The sequence below is a fragment of the Mastigoproctus giganteus genome, chromosome 3 (assembly GCF_048544385.1).
Source record: "Mastigoproctus giganteus isolate SK-2022 chromosome 3, ASM4854438v1, whole genome shotgun sequence".
Taxonomy (NCBI): Eukaryota; Metazoa; Arthropoda; class Arachnida; order Uropygi; family Thelyphonidae; genus Mastigoproctus; species Mastigoproctus giganteus.
Window position 1 is genome coordinate 86,934,915 of NC_143577.1, and position 14,575 is coordinate 86,949,489.

Consider the following 14,575-nt stretch of genomic DNA (forward strand, 5'->3'; position numbering starts at 1 on the left):
GGAGGCATTGAGACATTTTTGTGTTCTTGTAATAGAGTTTAATTAAAGTGCTTTGTCTTTAGACATTTTAAAACGATCTTGACTGGAACTTGTTTAAGTTAGAGCTATATACATAATAGCGATTAGTGCTTTTTCGATCACGTATATCAAAAATCTACATAGCTTGATTTTCCTTTAACCACCAGTACGAATAAAAAATGACTGATCCATGAATTAAAGCAGTGCTTATTAAATGAGAGAACAGAACCATTTTTGTGGGCCTGGTTATGTACTTTTTTAATAGAAATTTGATTGTTGGATATCACAGTAAATCCAAATTCTGTAGAAACCTGCAAGAAGGAATTACGCTGATAATTAGGAATATAGTGTAATCAGTAATCTGGAAATGTAAGGCATTTCCAGATCACCGCAATTAATATCAGGAGATTAACATAATTAACTTATATTTGTATATATATATATATATTTCCATGTATTTACTTGTTTATTTAATGTTATATTAACCATTGATTAATTGCTAGATTATACTGTATGTCTACATGTCACTTTACTTTCGTCACATAATATTAAATTCTACGTATAAAACAAAACGTTTTTGGGAGAGCCTTTATTCCCCTCCTCCCCCACGGTGGATGCACCTATTCAGAGTAGCACAACGATTTAAACCACACCCCATGAAAGCTACTTGGATGATTATAATAGCTGATATCTACTTGTTTAGAAATATCTCGCACCTATAAGGTAAGCTCAAACCCTTCACGTGCGTTGGGTTCGATGATTCTGCTTTATTCCATGTCATATGTCCTACAGAAAGGTACACCGCAGTGTCGGTTACTTGTGTGAGTCCTTTGTGAGTAATCAGCCGCATGATTTGCTGATTTACAACGTTCTGATTTCTGATCTGCTAAAAAAGTCAAAAATTAGAAGTTGTAAATTCTATTATCGTCCAAAAGAATCGCTGTGTTTGTGTAGTTTTCAGTACAAAAGGTTGCCGGCTTCATTGCAGAATGCATATAGAAGGATAAAATTCATCTATTCCTGCAACTTCTCGTCCATATTTAGCAATTAGCATTAACAAAATGATGCAAGAAAGTAAACTTACAACAACAAAAACCTTTAAACCCTTATACGCACCCACAATAAATTTTATATCCACTTCATTTGCAATTCCTTCGAATAATTACTAGAAAGATAATAATTAAAGTAAGATTCGACAAATTAGTTTGTCAAATCCTTCTTTATTATTTCGCATTAGGATTGATCAAATTCGCCTGATAATAACCATGAATTAGATTGCTGGATGGATTGATGTCCTAGTATTTTGAGATATTTGCCAGTGGAAGATCCCCAGTCACCACACAGAACTAAGCCAGCCTTAGCGACTATTTGATATCGCCCAGACTTAGTGATATGCTCCACTAAGCACCAATGTTTGATAGGACCCTACGCTTCAAATTTAATACAGATGCTGAACACAGGAAATCTCTTTTAGAACTGATGCTAAAGTAACATAATTCTATACTAATATATATCATTAATAAAATATTTTTTCCTATTCATTTTCTTTCTCAGTATGGTTGAAATTGTTAACTGCTTGCATAACTAATCTATAATGTTAACCTCCTGTCCATTTATAACTGCTCTATTTCCCAGAAATTATGCCCTCGTGTGTAGTGCAGTTGGTACAATTGCATTGTTCCCATACCAGATGGAAAAGACCTGAGTTCGAGTCCCGTCGATAAGCGGAGGAATTTTTATGGGTCTTTTTGACAACGTGGCTGAGTCAGTCGGTTTCAGGCGAGGGTAGCATGGTTTTTTCTCGCGGAAACTCGGGTTTTTTGTCCAGCAAAACAGAAAATGGACCTCAGAACACATGCAATTTAGACAATATACACGGAGCAGCATGGCCTTAGTCGCCGATGCTCCTAATACAGTTCTATTTATACTCGGAGACGACCACATAAGGTCAAAGCAGTTCACCAGATAGAAAAAAAACAAGAACAGCACTGTATTTAGTAGTTACCAGAACTTGAATCATGATCACTCAAAGCGTACGCACTTCTGTACTCTCGCGCTTGCCCACTCGTCTATGGTGGCCTAATAACTTATCCCCAGTATCGCATTGCTCCAGTTTATACAATGGTTCATACGAAAGAGCATCAAAAGCTTTACTGAAATGTAAATTATGTCAGAATTATTATTTGAATTTAATTCCTTTTTGATGACATCATAGTAGCTACTCAGATTGGTTAGGCATGATCTCTCCTTAAATTCATGCTGTGATTTCCTTATAGCTCCACTGTTATCGAGATTATCTTTCAGGTCCATTATCTATTAACTTCATTATTTTTTTTTTTTTTTGTGGTACAAATGTAAAATTACAGATATTTAATTATCTTCTTTCCCTTTTATTCACCCTCTTGTGAATAGGAGAGATATTTGCATATCTTCAACTGTGGTAACTTTCCCTGAATCCAAGGATGCGCTTATTGTTATATTTAAAGAATTAATTACCTTTTTCGTTGCATCTTTTAATATGATTAGATAGATTCCACAGCCCCACATTCTTTTTTTCCCCTTTAACTGGAACAATTTCTCTTACAGAAGCCTTTATAAAATAATTTACCTTTCAAGTAGTATTACGAGATGGACTTCTGGTATCCCTATCTCTAGAAAGTAATAAAGAATTCTTTGTACCTTTTCTTTGCGTTCATAGCTAGGATGCTTCTTTCTCAAATTTTTTCTTTATACTCCAAGATGCCACATGGGCCCAAATAGTTTATAGATAGAGAATACAAGGACATTATTATATTTAGCAGTCAAGCGAGTTCGAAAACAGCGGCCAAGTAAAACGCATGTACTATCATACTCGTACTCTGACCACTCGGCTGCGTCAGGCCTTGGAACCGGATGCGCTAATTTTGGGCAAGAGAAGCAAGATGTTAAATAGCTATAACTTGGTTATAAAAAAACATAGGAAGCTTCAAAAAAGGCATCTAGGGTACTAGAAATCCAGGCTACCATTGCATAGTACTGTGCCCCAGAATACCATTTCCTGCTGCTGCAACAACGAACCGTAAAAGTAGTAATAATGCATGGAGTCGAAGAAATATTAATAAAATTTAATCCGCTTGTAACCATTATGCAGTGACTGTTTATTAATAGTTTAATAACAAAATGAGAACTAAGGTTCGGAATGGCGAATAGAACAAAACAGTGATTATATTAAAAGCATATTTCAGCTTATTGTTAACTTTTTTCTCAGAATGTATCCACAGGATGTTGGAGCACTTTAAATTTGATTCTAAAATGTTTAAGCAGAGTGTGCTGCCATCTATCGACAATTAAACGAACAATGCTAGGCAAACTCTCAACGTATGAGGAAACATTCATGTATATTTTTTAATGATAGCAATCTGTTTTCAAGGTATGAACTACTTTGAGTATTATTCTGAAATTTTTAACCATTATAAAGTTATTTTATCTGATTTCTTTATTTATTTTTAGTTAATATCAAAATGTAAATATTGGATACAATTGTATTTATCTTACCTATTATGAAAATTAGTTACTGTATTATGATTAAATCTTCCAGTGGCCAGATGTGTGCCAAAAACTTACCTTAATCCTACATTTCAATACTGAAATTTCGGGGGGGGGGGGATATGAACTTTTTAAGGGACTTTAGTACAATCGTTTTTCAATATATATCTATATAAAGATTCTCAGTTTACTAAACTGAGAGGAATACATTAGCTGGAGAGGAATAGTGTGAAGAATACAGGTGGGTAGTGCCTTTTGAGGGCTGGGTTGATTAGAATATTCACCTAAAAAATCATGAAGTATCAGTATATCATTTCCTGGAATTTAAAAAAAAAAAAAAAAAAAAAATATATATATATATATATATATATACAATTATTATAGTAAAAGTATAATATGTACTATAAGATGCTGAATATGTATATAAACATAACATTATACAGTGGGCCTTAACGCCAAAATAACTTATAAAGACTAACTAAGATGGCCTGTGTAGGTCTACAATACCACAGCCTGGAAATAAACATATAATTAGTGATAATATATAAATATAAATATATAATACAATAATGATTATGTAGCTAATTATTGATATATAGATACATTGAAAGGAACTTTTTCTAGGGCTAACCCCTTTCAATATATCCCACCAATAATTAACAGAGCTATCTGTTTCTGATTGCCATCCGCCTGTTTAACTAAGTCAAATTATTAAACTTGAACATAAAGGTTAATTTGGTTATAATTTAAATTTAGCAGCAAACAGGCAAGATAACAGTTAGCCATACAGATAACTTCGAAACAAATATACAGGGTGTTTCAGTTAAACGTTTCAGAACTTCTAAGAGGGGTAAGGTACATCCTGACAACTCGAAATCATATAGCAATGTGGGGTCGGAAATGCTTTCCTGAAGCGGTGTTGTACACAGAAGCACCATAAAGAAAAGAGACCGTAAGTGAGAAATCGTTTTAATAATACATGAAAAGAAGCAAAAGGTACATGGATTAAAGTAAGTGTTCGAAGTTTCTTCCACGGGCTACAATGCACGCCTCACATCTCCGACGCATGGACATCCGAACATTCTGGAATACTCCAGGCGAATTTCGAATTTCTTCGGCAGCTACTGCGATTCTTGCAACCAGCTCCTCAGCATTGTCAACAGGGGTGTCATAAACTAGCGATTTCATATGACCCCAGAAATAAAAATCAAGACATGATAGGTCGGGTGACCGAGCAGGCCAACGCACGAGACCACCACGTCCGATCCACTGTTGACCAAATGTGACATCCAGGTAGTTACGAACATCTCCGCTATAATGGGCAGGGGCTCCATCGTGTTGGAACCACATTGTGTGTTGCGTCGATGCAGAAATCTGTTCATCTCTCAAAAGTTGTGGCAATACTTGCTGCAGAAAGATCAAGTAGATAGGTCCGGTTAGACGACACGGTAACAGGTAAGGTCCGATGAGGTGATCTCCCATAATACCGGCCCATACATTGACCGAAAATCGAATCTGTGCTGCACGACGTCGTATTGCATGCGGGTTCTCGACCGCCCAGATATGGTCGTTATGCGTGTTGAAATTCCTTCCCTTGTGAAGGAATTTTCACGGTCATATGTAATCTCTAGTTTATGACACCCCTGTTGACAATGCTGAGGAGCTGGTTGCAAGAATCGCAGTAGCTGCCGAAGAAATTCGAAATTCGCCTGGAGTATTCCAGAATGTTCGGATGTCCATGCGTCGGAGATGTGAGGCGTGCATTGTAGCCCGTGGAAGAAACTTCGAACACTTACTTTAATCCATGTACCTTTTGCTTCTTTTCATGTATTATTAAAACGATTTCTCACTTACGGTCTCTTTTCTTTATGGTGCTTCTGTGTACAACACCGCTTCAGGAAAGCATTTCCGACCCCACATTGCTATATGATTTCGAGTTGTCAGGATGTACCCTACCCCTCTTAGAAGTTCTGAAACGTTTAACTGAAACACCCTGTATAAAAAAACAGAAGGCCAACCATAATTTTCAATTTCTGTTGTGGTAGTTTCATTTGATTTATATTTATGTAAAAGAATCTGGCATGACTTTTACTTTTATCCCTATTTTATATACACATATATATATATATATATAAATAAAAGTGTAAAGGGATCTGAACTATTATTATTATTATTTCTCCCTGATTGGGGGTTCTACCTCGTGACGGGTATTGCTACCAAGTAGACGGGGTGGTTGTTATGTCTGTTCTTACTGTTGGTCGGGGAACTCTCTGAATATCCTACAGGTGTTCAAGATTGCGACTTTCTGGAGTTCCTTGTAGGTGTTAGCTGGGAGACCTATTGCTGCTAAGCTGTTATGTAGGGTCTTTGACACCATATCGGTGGTTGACACGATAATCAGGATGGTCGTTACTTGTTGCATATGCCACATCTCTTTGATCTCCTATCTTAGGATCGTGTACTTCCTAATTTTTTCCTCATGGGTTTTCTGGACATTGCTAGTGTTGGGTACCGCTATGTCAATCAGGTAGGTAGCCTTTTCCTTCTTGTCCACAAGGGATATGTCCGGTCTGTTGTGCGGGATTGTCTTATCCGTTATTATGGCGCGGTCCCAGTACAGCTTCTGTGTTGGGGTCTCTAGTACTCTCTGGGGTTCGTACTTGTAGTACGGTACACTTTCTTTGATCAACTGGTATTTCCTTGCTAGCTTCTGATGTATTATCCTGGCTACCTGGTCATTTCTACGAGTGTACTCGGTCTGGGTGATGTCATTTGGCCTCAGAAACGAGCCAACACATCACGCGGTGATGTGTTTGCTCGTTTCTGAGGCAAAATGGTATCGGCGACATGTGTCACGAACACTCCGAGCTCCTTGGCGATGTATTGTCTATAGTTCTTGGTGTTGATTACCTGGTCTTGGATGGTGAGCATGAATCCTCCAATCTCAGGGAAGAGCGTGCTGCTATTGAGCCATGCATTGGAAGCAATTTTTTCTATGTGATCTTGATGGAGGTCATTGTAGTGTCTGCCGTGGACTGTCTTCTCTGCCCATCTTTCTAGCTTCGTTTGTGCCTCCTGCTTTGGGGAGGGGACTCCTCGCTTAGGTTGAGTGGGGTATAGCGCTTGTCTATCTTCCTTATGGCCTGCTGGATTGCTGCTGTGTGTTTCTGGAAGTAATCCTTCAGGTTAATTATCGCTGTCTTCTGTTGTCTTCTGTTGAATCAGGTCTATCAGGCCCTTTCCCCCTTCTTTCCGGGCAATTGTCAGTCTCTCCAAGGGAGATTTAGGGTGGTCTGGAGTAGTTGCTGGAGGTGCTTCTCGGTTCCCACATACAGCTTGATGTCATCCATGTATTTCAGGTGGGTGAGGGTGTACAGGTTCTTCCTTCCTTTTTTTGAGGTTATATCCGTACTTGCTACTGTTGAGCATGGTGGACAGCGGATTAAGTGCTGGACTGAAACACAATGGGCTCAGGGCATCTCCCTGAAAGATTCGTCTCTTGATGGGGATTGGCCTGGTTGTGATGTTTGCGACCTTAATGGTGGTATTCCATTTCGCCATCCTTTCTCCTAGGAAGTTTGTCACTATCGGATCGACTTTGTAGATGTTCAGCGTCTCTATTAGCCAGCTATGAGGCACGGAGTCGAAGGCCTTGCAGTAATTGATGTAGGCTGTGTACATGTTGCGGCGCTTATTGTAGGCTTGCTCCATAACTGCGGCATCTATAGTTAATTGCCCCTTGCATCCTTTGCTCAGCTGCTTGCATCCTTTCTGCTGTTCGGCTATTATGTTCTGGCTCTCCAAGTGGTCTGATATCTTCCTGGTTATGCAGCTGTCAGGATCTTGTACATTGTTGGGAGGCAGGTGATTGGCCTTTATTTCGCCGGGTTTCTTGTATCTTCGTCTTTAGGCTTCAGATAAGTGATTCCTTGAGTGAGAAACTTCGGAATTGTCTCTGGGTGCCTTATCATTCAGGTGAACTGCTCTGCCAGGCGGTTTTATGTGCAAGTGAGCTTCTTGTACCAGTAGTTGTGGACGTTATCCATTCCTGGAGTTCGCCAGTTGGGAGAGTCTTGATCGTCTGTTTTACTTCTCCCCGAATCTCCGACCTCTCATTTCTTGTACATCCTTGGTTTTCTTGCGCTCTAGTTCTATTTAGGGGGTTCTACTGTTATGTCTTACTTCCCTGCTCCATATGTTTCCCCAGAACTCCTCAATCGTCTTCTGGTCGGGTGGTCCGTTCTCTTCTTTCCAATCTTCTCCGAGACTCCTATAGAAGCCTCTTTGGTTATCATCGAAGATTCGGTTGTTTATTTTCCTCTGGGAGCTCTCTTTGTATCGGCATAGTGTCTTGCTGAATGCAAGGAGGTTCTGCTTCAATGTGTCCAAATACTCTTCTATTCTCTGATTTTTTTTTTTTTTTTTTGTCTAATGTCTGCTGTGGACGCTGTCTCTCTTGAGGATGCTCTTCACTTTTCCGATTAATTTCTTACTCCTATTGTCCCGTTTGTACTGGGTTAATTGGCTTATCTCGACTCTTAATTCTTCTATCTTCTGCTGAAGTCTTCTTTTTCAAGCTGGCGGGTCCTTCTGTTTTCGGTTCCTCTGATGCTGGTCTCTCGTTTCTCTTCTATTAATCCTTGTGGCTGCTACCGCAGCACAATACACGGCTGTGTGGATGGTCTCCAGTGTTGCACCATTGCTGTCAAGGTAATGCGGTATTATGTGCCGATTGAAGTGGTCTGTGACTCTCCACAAGGTACTATTCAGCCTCTGCTTCGTTATCACGTAAGTCTGGTTGGGGTCCATTCCTTCGAATTCTGTTAGGGCCTTCTTCCACTCGTCCTCTATTCTGGATATCATGACCTCGTCTCTTTCCACTTCAGCTGCTGCTGTGGGTTATATTTCTTCTTGCTCTTCCTCCTCTGGTTCGGTGGTGGTATGTTCTTCCTCCTCTGGTTCCGTATTCTTTATCCATTGTAGTTAATCGTCCACGTCCTGCTTGATTTTTTTTTTCCATGATTGCAGGAGCTATCAGGTTCTTCGTGACGATGGTCCTTCTCTGGTCCGCTATTCGCTGTTCTATGACTTGAATATTCGGGAATCGTTCTAGCCACTTGGTATGTAGTCTCGCCCTGTAAGTTGTCATATCGGTCTCCAGCTTCGTTATTTCGTAGTATGCTTGCATGATGTACGTATTCATTTCGATGCTCCACTTCATGCGTTGGCGTTTTCTCCCTTCCTGGGTGGTCAGTTGCGCAGGAAGCACTTCTGGTTGGTGGGGCTGTATGGTCTTGTCCTTCTCTTGTGGTAGCCATACGGGGGACAGCACCACTTGCTCCACTGTCTTCCTCGGGAGACCATCACTGATTTTTCGAACCGACCCGTCTGTCTGCCTAAGGCCTGAACGCGAGTGCTTTATCCTGCCCACACGCGATGCAGTATGATAAATATTTCTCTGCGACATTATCCATCTATGGAGGTTATTATTATTATTGCATACATTAAAATAATTTCCCCCCTAGTGATATTTATTTAGCCAGTGGGAGAAGAGGGATGCGGGCTACGTGTAATACATAACAGATACTAAAATACGTAACAGAAACTTTTACTGTGGTAAAACAAGCTTCTGTTTAAGCGTGGTCATGCTAGCTAAACCTCGTCCACGAGGTACCATTCTTGATTTTCATATGTAACATATTTATGCATTCATAGCTGAGAAAGAGAGACAGTGTCGATGGCTTCTGTAAGTATTTTATTTTATTTTATCAAAAGAAGCGAGCGCAGCACCCTAGTTGTTATTATTAATTTATTTATCTACAAAAACGCGGACAACTCTGGAACGGCTAATTTTACAGAGGGTGTGTTATTTACAACTAATACAAGTAGCGTACGGATTATTTACACAAGAGTTTTACTTATATACAAGAAGTTGAAGTACACGGCCCGACAAAATTAATCTTCATCTCAAGCCGCATGGTGTAACTCGTGCAGTTTCAGATGAAGCGGGACAAAATTGGGTACAGTTTTGCTCTCTGATGAGTCTCATTTTAGCCTACAAACAGATTCTAGGCATTATTTCATCTGTACACAAAGTGGAATGAGGTACCTTTCTTCCAACATCAGAGAAAGGGACATTTAGGGTGGAGTGGGGGTTCTCGTGTGGGCGGAATAATGAACAATAGCCACACCCTTCATGTATTTTATAGGGATACCGTCACTGCTCAGAGGTACCGAGAACAGGTCCTAGAACCTTATGTGCGACATTCCATGTCGGCTCAGATTTTCTTTTCGTGTATGACAACGCCACTGCACATAGAACTCAAGTGGTGTAGAAATATCTTGAAACTGAATATATCCAACGACTGTCGTGACCAGCACGAACAGCAGATTTAAATTGGATCGAACATGTGTAGGACGGTCTTGGGGGTTGTACTGCTTGCCGACACCCAACTCCTCGGTCATTTAGCGGGCTAAGGTCTGCGCTGGTGAAAGAATGGGATTGTTGCCACAGAACCTTATAGACACCTAAATATCTAGCATGATTCGCCGTAATTAAGCCTGTTCAGTCGTTGTAGGGGATTATACGTCGTACTGATGTCATGTGACCATAGTTTACAGCATCTTGTATCGATGTTTTGATGTGACTTTTTAGGCCATTCTTATACAACCCCCCCCCCCCATATAAATGTCCCTTATACCTGTCCGAAGTTTCTCGCTCTATCCTCATTTCATAGTGATTCCATGATACACCATCACACCAAGTTTTGTCCCGCTTCATCGCAAACTACATGAATTTTGTCGAGCAGTATAATATACAAAAGTTCGAACACTATATATACAACCTGATGCTATATAAAATTATTTGTAGAAAAGCATTCATTGATGAGTTGAAAGTGTCCATCACAGATTCATCAGCTGATACAGTTCTGTAGGGTTTTCTTTTTGTAAAGCTTATCTTTGCAGAATTTGTCTAGAAGATGCCTCCTTTTCCCATATACGCGTATTTGTTGTAACAACGCAATTGCACATAGAATTCAAGCGGTGGAGCAATATCTTGAAACTGAAGATATCCAACGACTGCCGTTGCCAGCACGAATATCCAGGCTAATGACAGGATCTCTTCTCACCTTCTTTGCTCTGGAGATTAAAAATGATACAGCTGGGGCTTCTTTTGTCTCTTTATAAGCCGTGCTAAAGTGAAGGAATTTCTTGCAGCCATCACATATCTCCAGAGAGCGGCACCCAGATTTGCTTGGAGATTGGATGGATCTGGAAATAGTAAAAACGTTGCTTACCACCCTATTCATCCATCTTAGCAACCAGATGATTTACACTAGATGATTTACAGAGATACGATTACATTCAATTCGTACATAGCAACGAATCCTTCTCTCGTCTCAAGAATTATGTACAGCGACTTCAGTGATGAGTCTCATTTATCTGGGCAGCCTTGATCCTTGAGTGGCAAGACTTAGAAATGTAAATCGTATTCTTATGATAGTCACTCACAGTTGTTTTTGTTCAAAGTAATCTCACATATTCACTTTATGTTGAAATCATTCTGCATATGAAGACTTGCTCTTTTTAATTTCTCAAAAAGTTATACAATTCTTTATTCTAAAAGGATAGTGCTCGGGTCTCGTATATCTAATGTCGTCAGTTTCTCTGCAACGTCGGCATTCTGCCCTGGCCTTCTCGTTCCCTTATTTGTCTTCTGTTGAATATGTCTGAGATGCGATGGGATTATAACTTCTATACACACTTCAACGTTCACTGTATAGCGGCTTTAAGGAAACGTGTCATGGAGAGGCTATCGGGTTATTTCTCAAGAGGCTGTTGCATAACTTTTTAATTTAATACGAAGTATGAAGGCACGTATTGCTGCCAGAGAAGATCATATTATTCGCATCGATGCATGCTGGTTTTTCGCATTAAACAAAAATTTGCGTTTCGGTATTTTGTATAAGTTTGTTATAAAGCTTACTGAAAGTGAAGGCGTGTCCATAGACAAAGTAAAGTACAGATTCATCAACTTCCGGTTTTATGAAAGGGGAGGGAGAACCCATTGAGATGACGGAAGTACGCTTATATAGGAAAAGAATACAGTACTTAACCACGTGAATTGTTACATTGTAGTTTTCCAGGATCAGTTCCTCCATTTTCTTTGCCCTGAACACTAACTTTTCCCCACTCTGCAACAACACTGTACTATGAGTACTGTATTGCTTGTACAGAAAGCATTTTAAAAAACACTTGCACTTTTATAATGTTTTTCTTTATTGATCTTTCAGACATTTTCCCTAGAGATGCAGAGAGAGAACCGTTTATGCAGGCCAACTTTCCACGATATAACAGCAATGGTTAGATTAATTTTATTATCTTTTTATTTTATCTGTCATTTTGTCTGTTTGCTAGATGATAAATCTCGCCCTCATTGCGTAAACCTTGAGATCCTCCCTAAACCGAACTAATTCGACCACCGTGTAAAAGAGGAAAAATGAAAATAAATAAATAAAATAAGACCTGTCTTGCCCAAATTCAAAGTCAGACCTTTTCACTCAAGTTAGACGGATACAGTGTAGTCGTAACCTCTATGCCAACCATCAGGAGCAGAATGACTTTTTTCTCAACTGATATTTATAGATAAAAGGGAATCACCAACACCCGGGAAATATTACTCTGTCTCTTCTTTTGCATGAAGCGACCCAGGAACTCTTGCAAGGTTATGTAAAAATGGTGTGCTATTGCTCCACGACAAGCCCTTACACTCAATTCACATGCTTCCATATGGACGGCAAGCTGACGTGGCATTAAATTTTTGCCGCATCAGCTATCTTCTTCCGACCTTGTACCTTTTACATTTTCTCATCTTTCTCTCCCTGAAGTCCTCGTGAGTGGCATGCACTTTGCTGATGATAACGACGCAGCAGTTACTGGGACAGAGTAATGGTTTCAAGGGCAACCGTAAACCGTTCTACAGAAATTGCCATCAGAAGCTTATCGGTTGAAGATATGTTTCTTTCAGTGGGATGTATATATAAAAGCGACTGATAAATGTATCTGGTTTCAAGTTTCTTTCACCAGGAAAAGATTCTTTGTTAATACGAATCTCTGTGAATACGCATTCACAAGGATTCACAGAGAATCTCTGTGATTCACGGAGAATCTCTGTGAACCTGGATTCTGTGCGAATCCGAATCTTTCTTGAACAACATTCTGGTGTTGTCGACAACATGAACAACTGAACGAATAATTTACAATACTTTGCTGATCTATTTTAATTATTATTATCTGAGACTTTCATTTATGCAGTTTTTTTTGTTTTTGTTTTTTTTTTTTTTTACAAGCAACTGAGGCAAACTAAAATCATTAACTATTAATATATTAACCCTAACAGGTGCGCAATTAACACCAAGTTTCAGGTAGAAAAATCCATAGTGCTCACCAAACCTATTTACCTTGCCACCATGAAGAGACTTTATTAAAGGTCTCCACAGAAGTATGTTCTGTATAGGTTTCCCAGATATCATGCTGCAAATTTTGGAATAAATGCCACTTTCAAGACATCTATTACGTTTTCCACAACAACTTCCACGTAAACTTCGGGGTCACGAGAGATCTCCCACAGGAGAGAGACAAAGAGTGTGCTTTCAGCTATCCTTTTTGCAGTAGTTTTGGAGCCTTCCTTATCATATAATACAAATTTCGTTAAATATGCGGAAGACCTGAAGTTCTATGTGAGCTGAAATAATACTCATCAGAACCATGATATGAACCTCCAGGCTTTTAGTCAGATGCTGAGACAGTGTCTTGAAACAAATATCTTGAGTATCTTCCACTGAACTCTTCAAAATTAGCTCAAATAACGATAACCAAAAGAGAGTTAAAAAGGATATTCAAATCTTTGTAAGCAGAGAACTATTGCAAAGGGTTATGTCCCCACACAGATCTAGTCCTCACCACGGATGAAGGGCTTAATATCCGACCACACTTTGACAGAAAGAGAGAGAAGACGTACGCAGCACTGTGAGCAGTACAACGTGAGCTCTTGGCGGTGCCTAATCCAGCGCTGATTTCCCAATACATTCCGAAGTGCTTTACACCTATCCCGCTTTACGGTTCTGAAATTTGATCCTCCTCTTCAGCCTCTTACCTAAACAAATACCATGGATTAAAATATTGGATACTACGATAGATGAACAGGGTGGTGGGCAACCTTAGTACTATTTCCAGATCCATCCTACAAGTAAATCAGAGTACCATACCTCGGAGACGATGTCTGGAAGAAATATCCTCATTTTAGTGCTGCTCATAACTGGGCCAGTAGATGCTTCAAATGTATTATCTTTAATGTCTGGACCAAAGAAGGCGAGAAGAGATAATCCTGACTCTTGCCTGCCGCTTCGTATAACTCTTGCAAATCTTGATTCTCTGAGAGATATGTTTCTTGCCATTTCTAGAAATCTTCAACAAATTAAGCATCCATCCATTATAAATTCTAAGAAGATAAGCTTAGCAGAAGAAAAAGAAAAAGAAAAAAAAAAACCTAGAGAACTTTGATCAGCTGACCAATTTGTGAAGAACACTTTAACCTGATCAATAAATGCCTTTATAAAAATAATTTGTAAGTTCAAAGTATGTATATACAGTAATTTTAAAACTTTGTACACGAGAACTGTACATATAATAATGTATAGATCTTATATGATTTAAACCTTTTGGATGTAATTGAGCATCTGTGTAAATATCTCGGCTCAAGCCGTATGTACTGTACATATAACCCGTTGTACACGTGGTATCTTACACCTCAGATTGTAAATAACGCATCCTCCTGGCACATTGCCGTCCCCGGGATGGTCCGTATTTCATGGATAAATAAACAGATAATAATAATAATTATTATTATGAGAACTTGACCCTTCCCGACATGCGTGAGCAGTGTGCATTACCCAGTGACATTTTATCCACTCGGCCGACGAAGGTAAAACTAAACTTATGCTCATTACATTTGATTTACGTTAATCAAATT

The 14,575-nt window shown here is 39.3% G+C and overlaps 1 protein-coding gene across 1 annotated transcript in view; it reads right to left on the reverse strand.

The window, feature by feature from the left end:
- Positions 1-14,000, reverse strand: part of LOC150088133 (protein Wnt-8b-like) — a 43,998-nt gene extending 29,998 nt beyond the window's left edge. The window contains exon 1 of the mRNA XM_090370036.1: positions 13,807-14,000. Coding sequence (XP_090226162.1) covers positions 13,807-14,000 — 194 coding nt within the window. The remainder of the gene's footprint in view (positions 1-13,806) is intronic.
- Between the last annotated feature and the right edge of the window lie 575 nt (positions 14,001-14,575).